Source organism: Pteropus medius, unplaced genomic scaffold, assembly GCF_902729225.1.
Source record: "Pteropus medius unplaced genomic scaffold, Ma_sr-lr_union100, whole genome shotgun sequence".
NCBI classification, from domain to species: domain Eukaryota; kingdom Metazoa; phylum Chordata; class Mammalia; order Chiroptera; family Pteropodidae; genus Pteropus; species Pteropus medius.
In genome coordinates, this window is record NW_024350319.1 from 828,675 (window position 1) to 847,734 (window position 19,060).

A 19,060-nucleotide genomic window follows, 5' to 3' on the forward strand; every position below is an offset into this window, starting at 1 on the left:
AATATGAGATCAAGATTAAGGCTTCAGACCCCCAGGAGATGAGGCAAAGAAAAATCCTCTTCCATGTTTACATGCACTCACCTCAGCCATATGTCTCAGGAGAACGTGTGGTTGCCTGAATCCAAGTGATGAATGACCTTGGCAGAGTGGAGAGGGGACCGGCATTGTGGACACACAGGGCTTGTCCACTGAAACCTCAAACAGGTCAAAAGCCTCTCTCAGCCTGTTTCCACATGTGTATCTTGGGGATGCTAATTTTTCACTCCTGGAATTTTTGTGAGGATAAAATGTGCTACAGCTCCTTGGTGTGTGCTGGGCAGGGTCTTTACTGAAGGCATGAGGCAGTGAGCAGGCTTTAAGTCCTCTATGTAAGGCGTTTTACATGGTGTGGTTGGAGGACCAGCACTAAAACTGAAGGACCATTGGCCAAATCTAGCTTGTCACGGATGTTTGTAAGTAAACTTGAATTGGCACCCACCTACACATTTGTTTAAGGATGTCCATGGCTGCTTTCACACTGCGGTGGCGCAGTTGGCTAACTGCAACAGAGACCATATGATCTGCAAAGTCAGAATCCGAGGCAGACAGACCAAAGGATGGCCACGTGGCATTCAGAGCTTTATGTGTGTTTTTGTCGAAGGCGCCTCACACTTCTCTTTTTGTCCTTGCTCAAACTCCGCCTCCACTGAATTGCCCTCTGTTACATTTCCCCGTATATAATCCTTTTGGCATATTGGTTATCACAGTAGGGTTTGTTTTTTGCTCATCTTTGTGTATTTTGCAGCATGTAAAGCAGCACCCTATCCATAATAAGTGTATAAAACATACCTACATAACTGAGTTGGTTTGGAACGGAGTGACAGGGCATCAGAGGAAGGAGAGAACTCATTTTGGGGAGAGAGGGTAAGAAAGACTTAGTGGAGGTTTGGGGGCAGGATCGTACACAGTAAGATGGCTGTGACTCCAGTTGCAGATCAGTGGCAGGGATGCAGTATACATAGAAAAGAAGGCAGTACTGCATAATGTAAAGAACACAAGAGCCAGGATTCTGAGGCTTGAATCCCAACTTGGCCATTTACTGATGAGGCCTTAGACAAATCGCTAAAGCTCTCTACACATTTTTTCACAGCTCCGAAGTAGGGAGTAATGATCTCACCTTCATCCTAGGGTTGTTGTATGGATTAAATGAGATAACATAAAGGAAAGCCTCTATCCCAGTGCTGGCACACTGGAATCATTTTATAAGCTGGTACTGAATGATTATGGTTCTAGCCTATCAAATACCATCTATGCTGTTTCTCTCATTGTGGAGTGAGCAAGATCAAGGTCACAGGTGTAATCCCTCTGGAGAGTAGGCCTGTTAACGTTAATATTTTTTACAGTTAGAGAATTTACCCCAAGCCAGCAAGTAAGTGTATGCTGGCCCAACAGGGACTAGCTTGGTGAGGGGAGGGTTTAATGCAGATGAATCATTCATGCTAGAGAAAATAATCCAGGACTTATAGTGTCACCATACAGTGTTAAGGGTAATAGCTTCACCTGACTGAAACATTCATTACATTTTCTATTATGGTGTACTTTTTAAGGGACAGAAAGAAAATGCTTAATAGAAAATTTACAGCCTAACATCTAGTGGAATTTCTTCATACTACAAGCAGTTTATGCAAAACAGATGCCTGAGGAGTGGTGCTGCGTGCACCTGTGGGTTTGGCGGTTACATTTCATTTCCCCTCCTCCTCCAGTTCTTGCAGACAACCTGAAATCCAACCCTGGAATTAAGTGGCAGTATTTCAGTTCAGAAGAAGGAATTTTCACTGTTTTCCCAGCACACAAGTTTCGGTGTAAGGGCAGCTATGAGCATCGCAGTAGGTATGTTGACTTACTTGCTAAAATTTTATTTACTGTTTAAGAACGATCTGTATGAAATATAGACTCCTCGTTTATACACATGGCTCAGAAACTTATACATGTTCTGAAATGGTTTTACCACTGAACATAGGTGAATGTGGATGTGCTAGGAAGGGCAAATGATAAAGCCCAGAGCTTTTCTAGAAGTATCTAACAAGCCAAATAAACAAGATGTTTATTTATTAAAGAAATTAAACTAATTGAAGCATCCAGACTATTCTGAGCTTCAGACATCTTTGAGATATAAATGGTAATGCCTTTTCTGAAGTGCAGCTCTAGAAGACTTTATAGCATATCTTAGAGTTTGTGTTGCTCAGCTTTCCTTTCTGTGATAATGTGCTTGTCCATCCTTTTGAAATTTACGCACAGATCTCAGCTTCTAGAAGTATAAAGGTTGTCTCGAAAACAATGGATTAAGGACCCATCATTAGCATGGTAAATGACCTGAGATTGTACCACTTAGCCAGAAGGGCAATAAATGGTGAAATCATCTATATGACCAGCCTTATCAGTTTACAGAACCCCTTAGGCAAAGATATTTTCCTTTCAAATCCCCAGGGTTTCTGTTCTGCAGTATCACATGTTTGATGCCAGAACTTCTGGAGCTAGTGTAAGATGCCCACTTTTCAGAGTATAAACCATCACTTTAGCTTCTCTCTATCTTCACTTTAAGTTGTGTTTAGGATTTTCTCCAATGAAGTACTTCTGTGCTTTTCCTAGAAAGACATTTATATCGTACAGTTGGTTTCTTCTGTTCCCGTCCTAGACATCCTGGTAAAGACTTGAATATTTTAGAAATTGAAACAGAAGCCATGACCTTGGGTTCTAGTCGGCTCATCTCTCAGGAGAGGCTAAAGACACCAGAAACCATCTAATTTTTCATTTGCTTCTCAGAGGAGAGATTAGCTGACATGCCGCTTTTAATGAACCACCTGTGAGGGATAGTCCAAAAAGAAAAGCAGGACCTTATCACAAATGACCATTCATCTCCACTCAGAAGGTTTCATGCATCTCTACCCTAAATATGTTACTATTTATCCCATTAAAGCAGTTTTTAACAACTTATTGTGACAGTGTGAACACATGCTCTGCGTATTATTTGAGTTGAATTGGAAGGAAGATGCTGTGTCATTTTTTAAAAATCCATTCACCCAGCTTAGAGGACCTAAAAAGTTCAATTTTTAACGTAATTGTCATTATTAGGATAGTTAGAGTTTCTTCTTTTCTGTTTTCTCTTTCATTTCTGTAGCCGCATCTACCAAATTCTTTTTATCCCATTTCCCTACTGGCTCAATGGTATCGACTAGTGGTCCTTCAGTATTAGTGCAGGACTTGAGGCTTGAGAACAGTTCATGTAAACTTGGCCAGATTTTTAAGTTATTTGGTACTTTGCCTATATTTCTTAATTTGTGCACAGGCTTTTGTGACTCAACTGGCGTCTAACATTTCACAGAAAAATCCCGTGTTTTAGGGGTGTCAATAAAGGAAAGCATTCTCTTGAGGCTGATTTGCTTTCTTAAGCTCCCCCTAATTTGTTCCAGCTTTAAAACTGTGAATAGAGACCTCATTAAACCTCTTCTCACAAACCTTTCTGTACTGCACACTAGCAGAAGCCTGCTTTGATGAGAAGCATTTCTGCTTTGGAGCTCTACCCCCTCCCCCTTTTCTTAATGTTGGCAAACAAAAACCTGGCAAGAACAGTGGCTATCACAGGCTTGGACAGATTTGATGGAACAGTTTTAAGTGCTCAGATAAGGAACCTTTTGGTGGCTAACTTATGTGAATTGCTTCACACTGAAAGGAAAGGGCTCTCTTAGCAGCAGCCTTTGTCTTGGGGGAGAGAAACCAAATCTACTGTTCAAAGCTGCTCATAATGCTCACAGATTATAGGCTGCCTGAGTTTTAGCAAAGTCCCATTCTGTAAGTCTGCCAAGGAAGACCCAGCACTGGCAAACTGACCTTTTTCTCCTTCTGGCACTGTCTGTGCAGCTTGAGGGGCCATCGGCTCCGTTTTTAGTAGCAAGATGGTAACAGTGAGCAGCATCGCCACGAGCAGCTGAGAGACTGACTTTTGAGTGTGCTGAAAAGCCAGCCTTCCAATAGATTTGCTTCTTTAAACTTTCTCCCAGTCACTTTAATCTTTAGAACATAAGTTACCAATCCCTGTTCTGCAGACACACATTGTTGTCTTAAGGTGTTTTTTTAATGTACTAGTAAAGTTTCTCCTTCCATGCTGGTCTGTCCATCCTTGTGCCATCCCTGGACAAACATAGACACCAATATGCCCGCACATCTGTAGTGTTCACAGCTGTGTTAGGTTGAGGCCTTTTACTTAAACCAAGACTGACCCCAGAGAGCTTTTTCCCCTTCTAGACCTATCTACGTCTCTACAGTCCGGCCGCAGTCAAAGCACATAGTAGTGATCCTGGACCACGGGGCCTCCGTCACGGACACCCAGCTTCAGATCGCCAAGGATGCTGCCCAAGTCATCCTTAGCGCCATCGATGAGCACGATAAGGTGACCATTATCCCAGTGACCTGCATGGCATTGGAGCCCCCTCGAATATCTTTGTAAAAGCATTTATGTTTTATGATATATATTTTTAAATCCATCTTTAAAAGTGACTTTGGTAAAAGAGAGTGGTTTAAGTTTTTTTTCTAGTATTTGAGGAAGGAGCTGCCAACTCTAATTCCAGATCTCTTTTAAAACCACCCCCACCCCAGCCGAGGCTTGCATTTCCTTTATGCCTCCTCTTAAGACCTGATTGGCTGTGACTTTCACACTGGAAGTCATGCTAAGGAGCAAAAGAGCAAGGGCTTGGATGTAGGTAGATGGCTGGACTTTATCTCAAGACTGATGGGAGGTAAAGGAGAAGGGAAGACTGCTAGAGGTTTACTAATCTGTAGGACAGGTGTGTTTACAGCTAGTAATAATTTATTGCCTGTGGACATTTTCTACTTCATCATTTTGACTTTTCCAACTCCTAAAGTTTTACTCACTAGTGTGGTTATTTAAAACATACATCCCATATCTTTACCTTCACTCCCACCACTATTTGGAAAACCAAGATGGTTAGTACTTGCTAGTATTTTTCTTTGCATAAATTACTTTTTTTAAATGTATACATGAACACCATACTGCTGATTTCATCTTGGAACAAAGACCAAACTCTAGGATCCCTTCTTCTTACCAATCCTTAACTAATCCTTTTCAAATTTGACAGATTTATGCCTCTAGGCATTTATTTTTAAACTCTCTGAAATCTGTAGGCCTTCTCATTCCTTAGGCTCTTCTGGAATAAATAAAAAGTAAATACATTTACAGAGTAAGCTAACAAGCTTTCTTTTTCTCTCCCCAGATCTCTGTGTTGACTGTGGCAGACATTGTCAGGACTTGCTCTCTCGACCAGTGCTATAAGACATTTCTGTCTCCAGCCACCAGTGAGACAAAAAGGAAAATGTCCACCTTCGTTGGCAGCGTAAGGTCTTTGGACAGCCCTACCCAGCATGCGGCGGGATTTCACAAGGCATTCCAGCTGATTCGAAGCACCAACAACAACACGAAGTTCCACGCAAGTAAGCTCACTCTCTCAGAAGACTTATAAACTGATACATAAAGGGTGACAATAGGAATATATTGCACGTGGATCATACAACTCTGTCTAGAGGGATTTTTTTTAAGTGACTTGGGATAAAACTTTTCAGTGTTGTCATATTGGTCATCTAATATGAGGATCTTGCTAGATTGTTTTCATCTTTTCCGATCGAAGATACTCAGTCTGCACAATTTCTTCATTCCTAGATCTTCCTCTTTCTGCCTCTTTATTAAGAACATAGCCCCACTTATTTCCCAGGGGAATATCCTCATCCTTTTTAATGCTAATTGTCAACCCTGCCTCCTCACTGACTTAGAGTAGAGGTTTGCTTGTGCGCATGTGCATATAAAAGGGCAGCAGGAGATCTTGCCTTGATCCTTCCTTCCTTCTAACCAGCTGTCATTTAGATGAGCATGGCCCTTCAAATGTACAAAGGCACTGTAATTTAATTTTCATGTATTAAAGAAAATCTGGAATTAGGATGCATGCAAAAGGAAAGAAAAGGATGTTTGAAATAAGACACATGCTTTGAAACTACTGAAAGGAATCTATGTCATTTTCCCTTTCATATTCGAAAATCTATTTGTAGGGCTTTTTTTTTTTTTAATAAATGTATCCTCTTGAGATCAATTTAAAGAATTTCTTTTCAAGCTCTTCAGTGTATCTGCATCAAAACTAAGATAGAATTGATAAACGCAAAGCACAGTGCCTGGCACATGGTGGACCCTTGAAAGAAGCTACTATAATTATTGCAACTAATGATGGTAGATGGCATATTAATTTTATGTTTCTGTTTATTATTATCTCACAGTTTCCATGGGTCATGAGTCCAGATATTCCTTTAGCTGGGTTTTCTGTTTGGGATTGCGCAAGGCTGCAGTCCAGCAGCCAGCTAGGTCTGTGGTTTCATCTAAGGTTTGGAGTCCTCTTCCAAGCTCAGTTGTTGACAGGACTAATTTCCTTGCAACCATAAAACTCATGTCCACTTCCTTCTTCAACGTCAGCAGGAGAGCATCTCTTCTTCAGGCCCCTAATTTCAGGTGAAGGCTTAGACCCTCTTTTAAAGGTCTCATCTGTTCTAATCAGGCCCACTCTCCCTCTTGATTCAATCAGATTGCTCTCCCTGGTGACTGACTTGTTTGAGACCTCAGTAACATCTGCAAAATTGCTCCATCACTTTTGCCATATTGGTTAGAAGTGAATTATTGGTTATGCTCACTCTCAAGGGTAGAGGATTACTCAAGGGAGTTGGTCATTGGGGTCATCTTAGAATTGCAACAACCAACCTTGGCAAGTGCCAGCTATTCACAGACTAATTAGGGCTAGGAACAAGGGTGCCCTCTCAAGTATTCAAGACGGATTGGCTAGCTGGTCGATGCCATTTACCTATGGGTGCCACCTACCCGCCGCCATCTACCTGTCAGCATTCCTCATTACGAGTGTTTGTTCTTGATTCTTCAGCCATCAAACCATCTTTTAAGTCCAGTTTTGATTATTACACTGTTTAAATAATGGCAAGAAACACAAGCTCGGCAGGGGCCAGGCAGTATGAATGTGAGTCAGGCAGGCCCAAGGTAAGGTAATGAGGGTTGTTTGCAGAGCATAGTCAGTTGGATAGTGCTTGCTGCACTGAGGGGCAGCTGCTCTTCAGTTCAGCCTGTGGCTGCCAGACAGGAATTCCTGCCCAGTATTGCCAGATCTTCTGTTTCAAGAGAAGCCAGAAATCTGGATTTTTATGTGAAATCCCTTGATTTTCAAATGTTGACATTTGTTCCAGCTTTAAAACTGAGTAGAGACCTCATTAAACCTCTTCCTACAAACCTTCCTGCACTGCACATTAGCAGAGGGCCGCTTTGATGGCTCCATTTCTCCTCAGGGTTTTTTGGTTTTTCTTAATGTTGGCAAACAAAAACATGGCAAGAAAAGTGACCACCACAGACTTGGACAAATTTTGATGGTACTGTTTTTTTTTTAAAGTCTCAGAGGAGTCTTTTTGAGGCCAAATAAGATGTTTCTAAGATTTAACTCACAGGCCTCCACTTTATAGCTTCATAGAAACAAGACCCCAATTGGGTTGCATGAAAAAATACGTTAGGAATTAGCATTGTCCAGTTTATTAAGAGAGATTTGAGGGGCTCTCAAGCAATATAACATAGTGATTAAGTATGTGGGTTTGGGATTTCAACCAATGTGGTTTCAGATTCCTACTCTGAAATTTTTCTAACCTTGTGAACTTGTGTAAATTATTTGATCTCTCTAGGCCTGGTTTCCTCATCTGCACATTGGGGGCAATAATAAGATCCAAGATTTCATCATAAATATTAAATAAATATAGCTGTGGTTATTACGATATTTAGTTTCTACGAGACTTCTAGCTCCAGCTAACTTAACTCCAGCAGATACCCCAGACATCCTAAACTGACCTCAGGCTCAAAGTGGCTGAGGACTACTCGGCTATAGCACAGTGAGTGCTCTGGGTATTCCTCCCAGAAGCTTGCACTACTCATTACTACTTCTGTTCATTCCACAATTATTTAGCATCTACTCTGTACCTGGCACTGTTTTAAGGCCATCGGGTGCTGTTAGCCTAATGAGTCAGACCTACCCTGTAGGATTGTTTTGAGGATTAATCTGTGCATGAAAATAAAATGTCTGGCCCATACTAGTAGCCATATTAACAGAAGCTACAGGTCATAAATTATTGTAACTTTCCACTAATTTGTTTTGCACTAATCGGAAAATCTAATACTTTTACCTAGTACTGGCTCTTTTTTCAGTCCTATGGTAGACCTATATCCAATATCATAAATGTATTTGGGTTATTCATTCAGGGTTTGTTTTGGGAGTAATTGGTTGGTGAGTCACTTTACAGCAGAAGAAATAAGATGATTAGGAGTAGGAATCAAATGGCATTGGACAAAGCTCAAATTTGAGTTGTCTTTTCCCTTTTGATATTGATCACAAGACTTGCTGGTACCTTAGACAGAGACTTGCCAAAGAGAGAATCTATTGCATTTTCTTCCAGGTACGTGTTTATGCCGTTGCTCTGCCCCAAGTCCCTATAACTACTCATCCCCAATATTACTAAAGTTCAAAGTTCCCCTGAGTGACTAGAGAGGGAATATTCTAATAAGGAAAAATAAATAAATCAGACCAAATTTGGCAGGTCTGGTGTCTAAGAAAAGAAAAATAACTCAATTTTGCTTGAAGGTAGGGCAAGAGTGGAGTCAGGGGCTGGGCGGAGACAGTGAGGATGCTTACAAATAGATATCTTGTTTCTGGGATGGAAAGAAAATACGCTTGGCTGCTAAAGAAGCCTGTAGGCTGTAGGCCTTCTGGCTTTCCACCTATAGGCATGTGCCCTAAAACCAGCTCTCAGGAGCATATTTTTTCCAGAAGCATAAAGGTAAGTAAGACACTCAAAGGCTTCTTTTTTAGGTTATTCTTAGAGGTGTTTTCAAGAATTTATCACACATGGTAACTTTGCCATAGGGCAGTGGTTTTTGTCTCAGACTTTAAGTGAACTTCATGGTTTATCTGTATCCCTCCTACTAGGGAGTCGAGCAGTATACAGGTTTTTCTGGTCTGAAGCTTTAAGTGAAGTGTTAAGATCCCTAACAAAATAATTTGCAGGTGTGTATTGGGAAAATATTGTCATCTAGTTTAAGACAAATGTTTTTAAGCTAATGAGTTTTTTGTTTTGCATCAGCATTCACTTTCTAATTTATGATAAATAAATAGTGCAATATAATTTGCACTTGGTGTTTATTAGAGAATTATTCAAGCATCAAAATTGTCTTTAAGACTTGCTTGTATACCAAGTCTTGGTAGTAAATAAGATAACAACTTTGAACAGATTTACTTCTTTGAATCAAATTTTAGTAAGCTCAGTTCAGTTGCCTAAAACATTGATACAACATAAACTAACTAAAAATGGAAATTTACAAACTGAAGGAACTTCAAGCATTGTATCCTCCTCATTCTGAGGATAATTTTTAAAAAGATAACTGTATTCATTATCTGTTGCTGGGTAACAAATTATCCCAACACTCAGTGACTTAAAATAATAAACAGTCATTATCTCAGTGTCTATAGGTTAGGAATCTGGACACTGCATAGCTGGGTCCCTCTGGCTAAAGGTATCTCACAAAGTTGCAGTCAAACAATTGGCCAGGGCTACAATCATCTCAAATTTCAACTCGGGAAGGATTCACTCCCAAGTTCACTCAAGTGGGCATTGGTGGAACTCATTTCTGAGGGCCTCAATTCCTTACCTATCCGTTGGACAGATCACAGCATGCTATCTGACTTCCCAAGGTGGAAGCCACCATCTTTTTGTAACCCGATCTATCTCTTGGCATCCCATCCCCTCTGCTGCATTCTGTTCACTGGTAGCAAATCATTAAATCTAGCCGACACTCAAAGGAAGATTACTACACAAGGATGCAAATATCAGGAGGTAGGATCATTGGGGCACCACCTTGGAGATTGCCTGCCACAGTAACTGTAAAGCAATCTCAATTAAATGACAGCAATAAGGACCTGAAGAGATAAGCATATAACATACTGTCTAAATATTTATTTCTCAGTAAAAAAAAAAAAATAAATTCATGTGCAGGATGTCTTATAAATATATATCGAGTCAAAGGATCTCAGATTAGAAAGAAAATGTAAAAATCCAGCTCTCTTAATTTTCTCCCTCCATTAAAACTGCCATTCAGCCTCTGCTTCTGTGTCTCTAGCGCAGTGAAATCCTGCACTTTTGTTTTTGAGTAAATCCACTTGAAATGAGTTTTCTTTACACTGAGGTAAAATGACTTTCAGTTACTCTACCCATTAGCCCTGGTTGGAGAGTAGTTTTAATCTTGAATCATAGGTGCTACTTGACACCAAAGCAAGAGTTTTGTACTCGCTTTGTATCTGTGTGTTGTGGTTTCTTTTCTCTTTTATCTTCTATTTGCTGTCACCCTTTTGCTTTTACTCTTTATTTAAATTAATCCGTTAGTCCTCACAGTAACCCTATTAAGTAAGTACCGTTGTTATCCCATATTATAGACGAGGAAATTTAGGTGTAGAGAGGCTAAAAAAATCTACCTAAATCAAACAGGCACAGCTTGTAAGTAGCAGAGCTGGGAGTTGAACACAGGCATCCTGGCTCCTGTGTCCATATTTCAATGTTCTTCTACACTGAAGAGTTTTAAAAACAAAAACATTTCTAGAGCTACTTAGTGTAGGGGAAGATAACTGTACATGTCTCAAGAGCCCCTGAAAGAACCACCATTTTTAAAGCCTAGTCTCCCCAAAATCCATGTTCTTGGAAAAGATTAAATCAGGTTCTGAATCCTCCATTACAGAAGGCAGAAGAGATTTCTATTTGGAATGGTTAAATTACCTCAACCGCGGGTGCCTAAAGGAAATTTTCTTTTATCTGGTAAATTTATTAGGAACATCTCTTTACCTGACACTGGATAAATGAGGCCTCGTTGCCCACAAAGGGCAGGATGGACGAGAAACAGAGGTAGGGAGATGAAAGCCCCAGCATCAAATGGGAATGAGTAGGAATATTGGGCCAGGCAGGTCCTTGAGGCGGGAAAGTCCAGGGGAAATGAAAAAGAAACAACTGCCTTTAGTCAGAATCCAAAGTAACAATTTGTATGTTTTTGTTTAGATACAGACATGGTCATAATTTACCTGTCAGCTGGCATTACATCAAAGGACTCTTCAGAGGAAGATAAAAAGGCAACTCTCCGTGTCATCAGTGAAGAAAATAGCTTTCTAAACAACTCCGTAATGATTCTCACCTACGCCCTTATGAACGGTAGGTAGTGTTTTGAGATTTTTCTTTCAGATGAAAGTTCTCTCGAAGTGCATGCTGCTTTTAAAAAAATAAAAAGAACCGTTAGCGGTGTACTTTGATGAAGAATATAAGAAGAGGGGCAACTAAGCAGCTTCCTTTTCAAGCCTATCTTTCTCTGCCTAATGTTGTTATTCAGGGCTGGATTTTACATTTAATGTGTTAGGATAGTCCCTTTCTCTTCATTTCTCTCTCTAGCCAACTGCTAATTTCTGAACCTTCTCCAGGTATGTGGTCTTACGAGAATTCTGTATGGCCCCATTTTTTTTTTTTCAGTTCTCTATCATATTCTTGGATTTTGATACTGCATGGAGGTTACTAAAGTATCTTGTCAATTTAAGCTTTAGAGGACCAAGGTAGTGACCAGGATTCTTCTGTATAACCAAGACTGTGAATGTCACATTTCCCTGCAGAATCATTGTGAAGCCTCTTCTGCTCATTTCTCCACCTCAGCTTCCTTAGTTGTATAATGGAGATAAGTATTATCTACATAACAGCATTGTTGTGAAGATTAGCCCTAATGTGTAGGAAACACCCAGGACAGTGCCTGGCACTTGCCGTGTACTCATTACAGTTGATTTTGTTGCTCTTAAAGCAGACACTGTATGAGCGTCTTTAGTAAATTGGCAAATCTGAGGAAATGCTCATTATCTTTTCTTCTACTCTCCAGCCTGTCCCCTAGTCTGTCTACAGCTCAGTTTCCTAGCCTCTCTGCCATGTCTTTTCTCCCCACCTGTTAATGCGTTGCTCTTCCCCTGAAGCATTTTCTTCTTCAGGCCACTCGTTCTCTGTTCAAGGTGTCCATATTCTCTTGTTTTTAAGAGGGCATGTCTTGTTCATCAGCCCTTTTATTTTTAATATGCACTTTCAGATTTCCATGTAAAACTATGTGGCTTTAGGGACAATGATTCTCATGTTTTAGTGTGCTAAGGATTACTTGGAGATTTTTTGTAAAATGCAGAATCCCAGGCAGTGCCCTCAGATTTTTATTGAGAGCTTCCTGGGCAGAGTCCAGGAACCTGTGTTGGGACCAACGTGATTCTTTTTTTTTTTTTTCATTTTCAGTTGACAGACAACATTATATGTTTCAGGTGTACAACATAATAATTACACATTTATATAATTTATAAAGTGATCACTAATAAATCTAGTACCCATCTTATACCATACATAGTTACTAGAATATTATTACTATATTCCTTATGTTATACTTTATATCCCCATAACTCTTTTGTAACTACCAATTTGTACTTCTTAATCCCTTTCCCTTTTTCACCTATCCTCCCAACCACCCACTCATCTGGCAACTATCAAAATGTTCTCTGTATCTATGAGTTTGCTTCTGTTTTGTTTGTTGATTTATTTTGTTTTTCAGATTCCACATAAAGTGAAATCATATAGTATTTGTCTTTCTCTGTCTGGCTTATTTCACTTAACATAACACTCTCTAGATGCATGCCATTGTGGATGGCAAGATTTTATTCTTTTTAATGGCCAAGTAATATTACATTGTATATGTGTCCCACTTCTTTATTATTTCATTAATCAATGGACCATCCATTCAATTTTCTGTGGACACTTAGGTTACATCTATATCTTAGCTATTGTAAATAATGCTTTAATGAACATATGGATGCATTTATCTTTTCAAATTAGTATTTTGGGTTTCTTTGGATAAATACCAAGAAGTAGAATTGCTGGGTCCTTCATTGTCTTATGTTATAGTCTTGGTTTTAAAGTCTACTTTGTCTGATAGAAGTATTGCTACCTCAGCCTTTTGTTTTGTTTTGTTTCCATTTTCATGAACTATCTTTTTCCATTTCTTTACTTTCAACCTGTGTCTTTCGATCTAAAATGAGTCTATTGTAGGCAGCATATGTGAGGGTCTTGTTTTCTTAGCCATTCAGCTACCTCATGTCTTTTGATTGGAGCATTTAATCCATTTACATTTAAAGTAGTTGTTGATAGATATGAAGTTATTGTCAATTTATTATTCATATTTTTTATTTTTTTTCTTCTTAAGGAAGTCCCTTTAATCTTTCTCGTAAGACTGGTTTGGGTGGTGATGAACTCTTTTAGCTTTTTCTTATCTGGGAAGCTCTTCGTGTGTCCTTCTATTCTAAATGAGCGTAATCTTGGTTGTATATCCTTTCTTTTCATCACCTTGAATATTTCGTGCCAATCCCTTCTGGCCTGCAAAGTTCCTGTTGAGATATCAGCTGACAGTGTTATGGGAGCTCCTGAGTAGGTAACTAATTGCTTTTCTCTTGCTGCTTTTAAAATTCTCTCTGTCTTTAACCTCTGACATTTAATTATGATGTGTCTTGGTGTGCACCTCTTTGGTTTCATCTTGTTTGGGACTCTCTGTGCTTCCTGGGCTTGTATGTCTATTTTTTTCACCAGGTTAAGGCAGTTTTCCGTCATTATTTCTTAAATAGGTTTTAATTCCTTGCTCTTTCTCTTTTTCTTCTGGTATACCCCTATAATGCAAATGTTGGTATGCTTGTCATTGTCCCCAAGTCCCCTTAAACTATCCTCATTTTTTTTTTTGGATTAGTTTTTCTTGTTGCTGTTCTGATTGGGTGTTTTTTTACCACCTTATCTCCTAAGTCACTGATTTGATCCTCTGCTTTATCTAATCTCTTATTGATTCCTTCTAATATATTCTTCATTTCAATTATTGCATTCTTCATTTCTGACTTGTTTCTTTTTTATGTTTTCTTCTCCGTTTTTATGTTTCCTATCTCTCCATTGAAATTCTCACTGAGATCATTGAGCATCCTTATAACCAGAACTCTGCATCTGGTAGATTGCTTGTCTCCATTTTTTTTTTTCTTTTCTGGAGTTTTGTTCTGTTTTTTCATTTGGGATGTTTCTTTGTCTCCTAACTTTGGCTGTCTCACTGTGTTGGTTTCTATGTATTAGGTAGAGCTGCTACGTCTCCCAGTCTTTGAAGCGTAGCCTTATATAGTCAGTGTCCTGTGAGGCCTTGTGGCATGGTCTCCCTGATCATCTGAGCCAGGTGCTCCAGGTATGTGGGTTGTGTGTGCCTTCTTGTTGTGTAACTGAGCCTTCATTGCTATTGACATGTCAGTGGGAGAAATCGACCCTCATGCTGGCTGTTTGGTTTTGAGAACTGGCCATGACTACAGTAGAGGAGATGTTGTGCAAGGTCTGACCCTAAGGAGCAGGACATGCTTTAATAGGGCTCTGGTGCCTGACCAGTCTACCCTTTGGATGTGTCATTTGTGGAGGTGGTTGGGTGGTAGGTACTCTGGTGTGGTCTAAAGCTGGCCACTGGGTGTATTGGTACTGGGCCTCTTGGGAAGACCTCTGGTGCAGGCCAGAGTCAGCTGCTGCCTGTGCCTTACTCAGGGCTCCTTGGTATGAACTACAAAAGTGGTCTGCAGATAGTTCCCACTTGTGCTGGGCTTAGAGGTGCCTGAGAGAGGCTAAGCTGCGAACTGAGTGGCTTCCACTAACGATGGGCTTGGGACTGCTTAGTAAGAGGTATGGGGCATGCCAATGCCAGATGCTGCTTGTTTGGGATTTGTGAACCTTTGAGAGATTTTAGGAAAGTCCTCAGCATGAGCCAAGACAGGCCGTTTGTATAGAAAAGCCACTGAAAGCAGCTTGGATGGGCCCACAAGTTAGGTGGGTCAGGGTCTCAGGGAATCATAATGGTGGGGCTAACCATGTTAACTAGGTTGATAGAAACTCAGATATTGCACCTCTTGAGTGTGCAGGCTTGCTGTGGGGAGGGCTCACCAAGAACAATGGCTTCCGCTAACACTTCTGTCTGGGAGAAAGCTGCCCCTCCAGCCCTTGCCCTGAAGCCAGACAATTCAGTTTCTCCACGTATGTTCCCTGGTGCCTTTTGAGCTGCTGCCTCAGCACTGGAGCTCAGAGTGAGTGAGTCTGGCAGCAGGTAAGTTTGTATACAGGCCCTTTAAGAGGGAACACCAGGAATTCTCTCAGCCCTCCGTCTCACTCAGCCACAATTGCTGTTAGTTTTCACAGCCAGAAGTTATAGGGCCTTTTCTTCTCAGCAGTGGAACCCCGGGCCAGGGAGCGCAGTGTAGGTTTGGGACCCCTTGCTCCAGGAGTAACCTTTGCAGCCAAGATACCCCTCTCGATTTTTAACCACTACACATGGATGTGGGAACAGACTGTTTAGCATCTCCACCCCCTCCTACCAGTCTGTATGTGGCTGCTTCTTTATAGGACTTCTGATCAGTTAGACTTCAGGTGATTCTCAATGATGGTTCTGTAGTTTAGTTGTAATTTGGATGTGGTCATGGGAGTAGGCAAGCACAGCATTTACCTACTCTGCCATCTTGACGCAGTGGTTTCTGATCAGCATGATTCTTTTCCAGATGTTTTATAGATTACACATAGAAAAACACAAGGTGTGTGGTCTAGAGGTTCCAAGTTCCAGTCTCCATTTATTGGCCATGTTGTTTATGGCAAGTTACTTAATCTCCTTAGGCTTTGGTTTTATTTGTAAAATGAAAATAATAAAATCTGCAGAGGGTTGTTGTGATAATAATAAATAAGATATGATATGTTTAAAGTTCCTAACACAATACCTGGTAAGCAACAGGTCTTTAATGCTAATTGAAGGATAAATGAAAGATTGTATGATTTCCTGTCTCAGTACAGCTTAGAGGCAGAAGTGCTTCTCTCTCACTCTGGGTCAGGCCAGCTCTCTGTTCCAAGTCCCCCACCATGTTATGCTTACTATTATAAAGCACTTTCTCCTTTACACTGAAGCAGTGTGCTCACATATGTATTGTTCTCTCCCCCTTCTCCCTCTACTTTCCACAAAAATGTGAGCTGCTTGGACATGAGCAGGGTCTTAGTTTTCTTGTATTCTGAGCAGTGAGCATAGCTGAGGTAGGCAGAGATGGCTTGTTTTGGCCTGGGCCACAAACCTTTCAGCATTATCTCTGGGTGCCAGTCACTCTTATGGTTTAACTTCTTTCACTCTTAAGAGGCAGGAAGGAGTAGAGGGAGGAAAGTGAAATTTATTGAGCCTACAATGTACAACGTAGTACACTGTGGTTCTGTGTTATACAAAGTCCCTGTCTTATAACCCAGTGAGAAAGACAGTCAAGACAAATGAATTAAATGCTTTAATACAGGAACCATAAAATGAAGTGTTCACTTCTTCTTTTCCATTAGATTTGAAAGTCTGCTTACGCAGATACTTAATAAAGAAGCTTCCTTGCTATCACCCACCTCTTCACTGGTCCTAAATTTTCCCACTAGAATACCTGTGTACCTTTCTGTGCCCTGATAATTCCTTTCTTTAAAATCTCTGGTTATTTCCCTCTAACCATCCTTATCTCTTTTCTCCCTTGAATCTAGCCAGACACATGGCCTCCCTCTCTCCAAATGCCATCTCCGAGCATTAATCACTGGGATTGTTGACATATTCCCTTACTCGGTCAGTCAGGTTTCAAATAGGGAAGAACTGCTATGAGAATTTTGGTATAACAAATTTATTATCATAATTAGAGTGTACATAATTATGAGGAAAACTGGAACAGTCAAGATTCAAAAAGAAGAGTTAACGACTCTCAGTTTGGTATCCAGCTCTGGTGTGGGTAGACAGGTTGAAGCTTACAGGGATGTCTGGAAGCCAGGAGCATTGAAGACTATTTAGAAGGTCTGATGTAGAAGACTATGAGAGATTGTCGGTTCTTTATGGCTGCTACCCCATGAGCTCTCAGTGAAGCATCTGGAATGGGCCTTGGGTTGCCCCTTGGTGAGCAAGCCTGCAGCTGGGTAAGGGAACCATATGCAAATTAGAGAAGAGTATGACAAAACTGGAACACTCTGGTCCCTCTGTGTCTGTTTCTCACTTTGCCTCTCAAATTTCACACTTCACTTTTGGCCACCTTTAACCTGGAACCATAAAGGAGAGGGGATTCCGGCCAATGGAGTTTCCAGCATGACCATATTAATGACAAAACCGTCCAGCACACTTCCCAGTCTTCTACCCTGCCGACCCTGCTGCCACCCCTGCACACCGCTCATGATGGAGTGATGCAAAGTCTGCAGGTTTTGATAACCTTCCATGTCACACCATTCTTTGCCTAGTAGATGTTCCAGTTTATTACTTTACTTTCACATTTTGAGAGAACCAAGCAGTACATGACAAAGAAAGGAAATGTATGTATTGCCTTGAGTTGTTTTCTTTCATCATTCACCTCTGTGAGCGTCTGAGCTTCTCAAGGAAGGGTATATGGTCAGGGATCAGTCACACCTTGTTTGTTGTCTTTTACTCTGTAGCGTGCCATTCAGCACCCCCATCTCAACTCTGTCAAGCGAAGGGAACATGAGTCCGGTTCTGACTTCCCTTTAGCATTGCATGAGTGGAGCCAAATTAGGTTACTTAAATACAATGTGTTAAGAAAGAAATTACACCCATTTAATCCTCCCGTGACTTTAGAAATAGACTTCCAGGGTTAGAAGCACATACACTTCCTATTTAGAAATGATAAAGTCATATAAGGTAGGTAAACCACAAACTTCAGATTTTTTAAAATGACTAAATAGTTCAAGAACATGAGGCAAAGCCTTTTTAAAACTCATTGGTAGAATCTCAGTAGTGATTGAAATCATTTGAATTTGTTTACAGTGGTACCCACATAGGATCAGTTACTAATCCTTTTGACTGTGTTCCAACAATAGCAAACTCAAAATGTTAAAAAGGTTTATTAAATTTATTTTTGTGCTATAGATTACAGATGTTGTAGAACAATACATCCCAGTATGCCTAAATCTTTTACAAAGTTTTAAAACCCTCTAAACATAAAAAATATACATTTAATAAATCAAATCCAGTATTATCCTAACAATATCAAGCACTGAAAACATTTGTAATTAAAATGAGTTTAAAGACAGAGGTTTTGAAAGCATCACTAAATGCAATCCATAATTCTTTCATTTAGTTGCATGAGACTTTGGCAAGTGTTTAATAGGCAAAGAGATAAATAAAATGGTAAACCTCCTTCTTTTAAAACTCTTAACTTCATCTGCTAATTTAAATTAAATGCAGACTTGTTAGTCATGACTTTTGCCTTCACATATTAAATGCAGAAAAATCATTTAAATTTCATAATTAAACTTTTATGGGAGAACACATCTCTGCAGAATGGGCCTCTTTTATTTGCTCATGTGTTTTTCATCATTACCTTTTGAAGGATCCCTTTGCCCTCTTGGCTGTTCGAGGAAAGACCATGCCTGGGGCTTTGTTCCTCAGCAAGACCTGGCATCCTGAGTCCCGACTATCTCTGCAAAGGCCCCCTTGGCACAGGGGTCATCATTTGGCAGAGGTATTATAAGACCTCGTCCATGCCCTTATTAAATCTACATGGCAAGGTTATTGTAAGCATATACACCATTTTGCTTTACATTGTCCTCCCTTGGCTTTCCATTTCAGATGGGGTGACTGGTTTGAAAGAGCTGGCTTTCCTGAGAGATTTGGCTGAACAAAACTCAGGGAAGTATGGCGTGCTGGACCGGACAGCCTTGCCTGTGATTAAGGGTAGCATGATGGTGCTGAACCAGCTGAGTAACCTGGAGACCACAGTCGGCAGGTTCTATACCAACCTTCCCAACCGAATGATCGATGAAGCTGTCTTCAGCCTCCCCTTCTCTGATGAGATGGGAGATGGTGAGTTTGGAAAAAACT

At 40.4% G+C, this 19,060-nt stretch overlaps 1 protein-coding gene across 1 annotated transcript in view; it reads left to right on the plus strand.

The window, feature by feature from the left end:
• Nucleotides 1–19,060, plus strand: part of CACHD1 (cache domain containing 1) — a 198,476-nt gene that overhangs the window by 139,615 nt on the left and 39,801 nt on the right. The window contains exons 5-9 of the mRNA XM_039838488.1: nucleotides 1,743–1,869; nucleotides 4,282–4,426; nucleotides 5,268–5,484; nucleotides 11,173–11,322; nucleotides 18,809–19,042. Coding sequence (XP_039694422.1) covers nucleotides 1,743–1,869; nucleotides 4,282–4,426; nucleotides 5,268–5,484; nucleotides 11,173–11,322; nucleotides 18,809–19,042 — 873 coding nt within the window. The remainder of the gene's footprint in view (nucleotides 1–1,742; nucleotides 1,870–4,281; nucleotides 4,427–5,267; nucleotides 5,485–11,172; nucleotides 11,323–18,808; nucleotides 19,043–19,060) is intronic.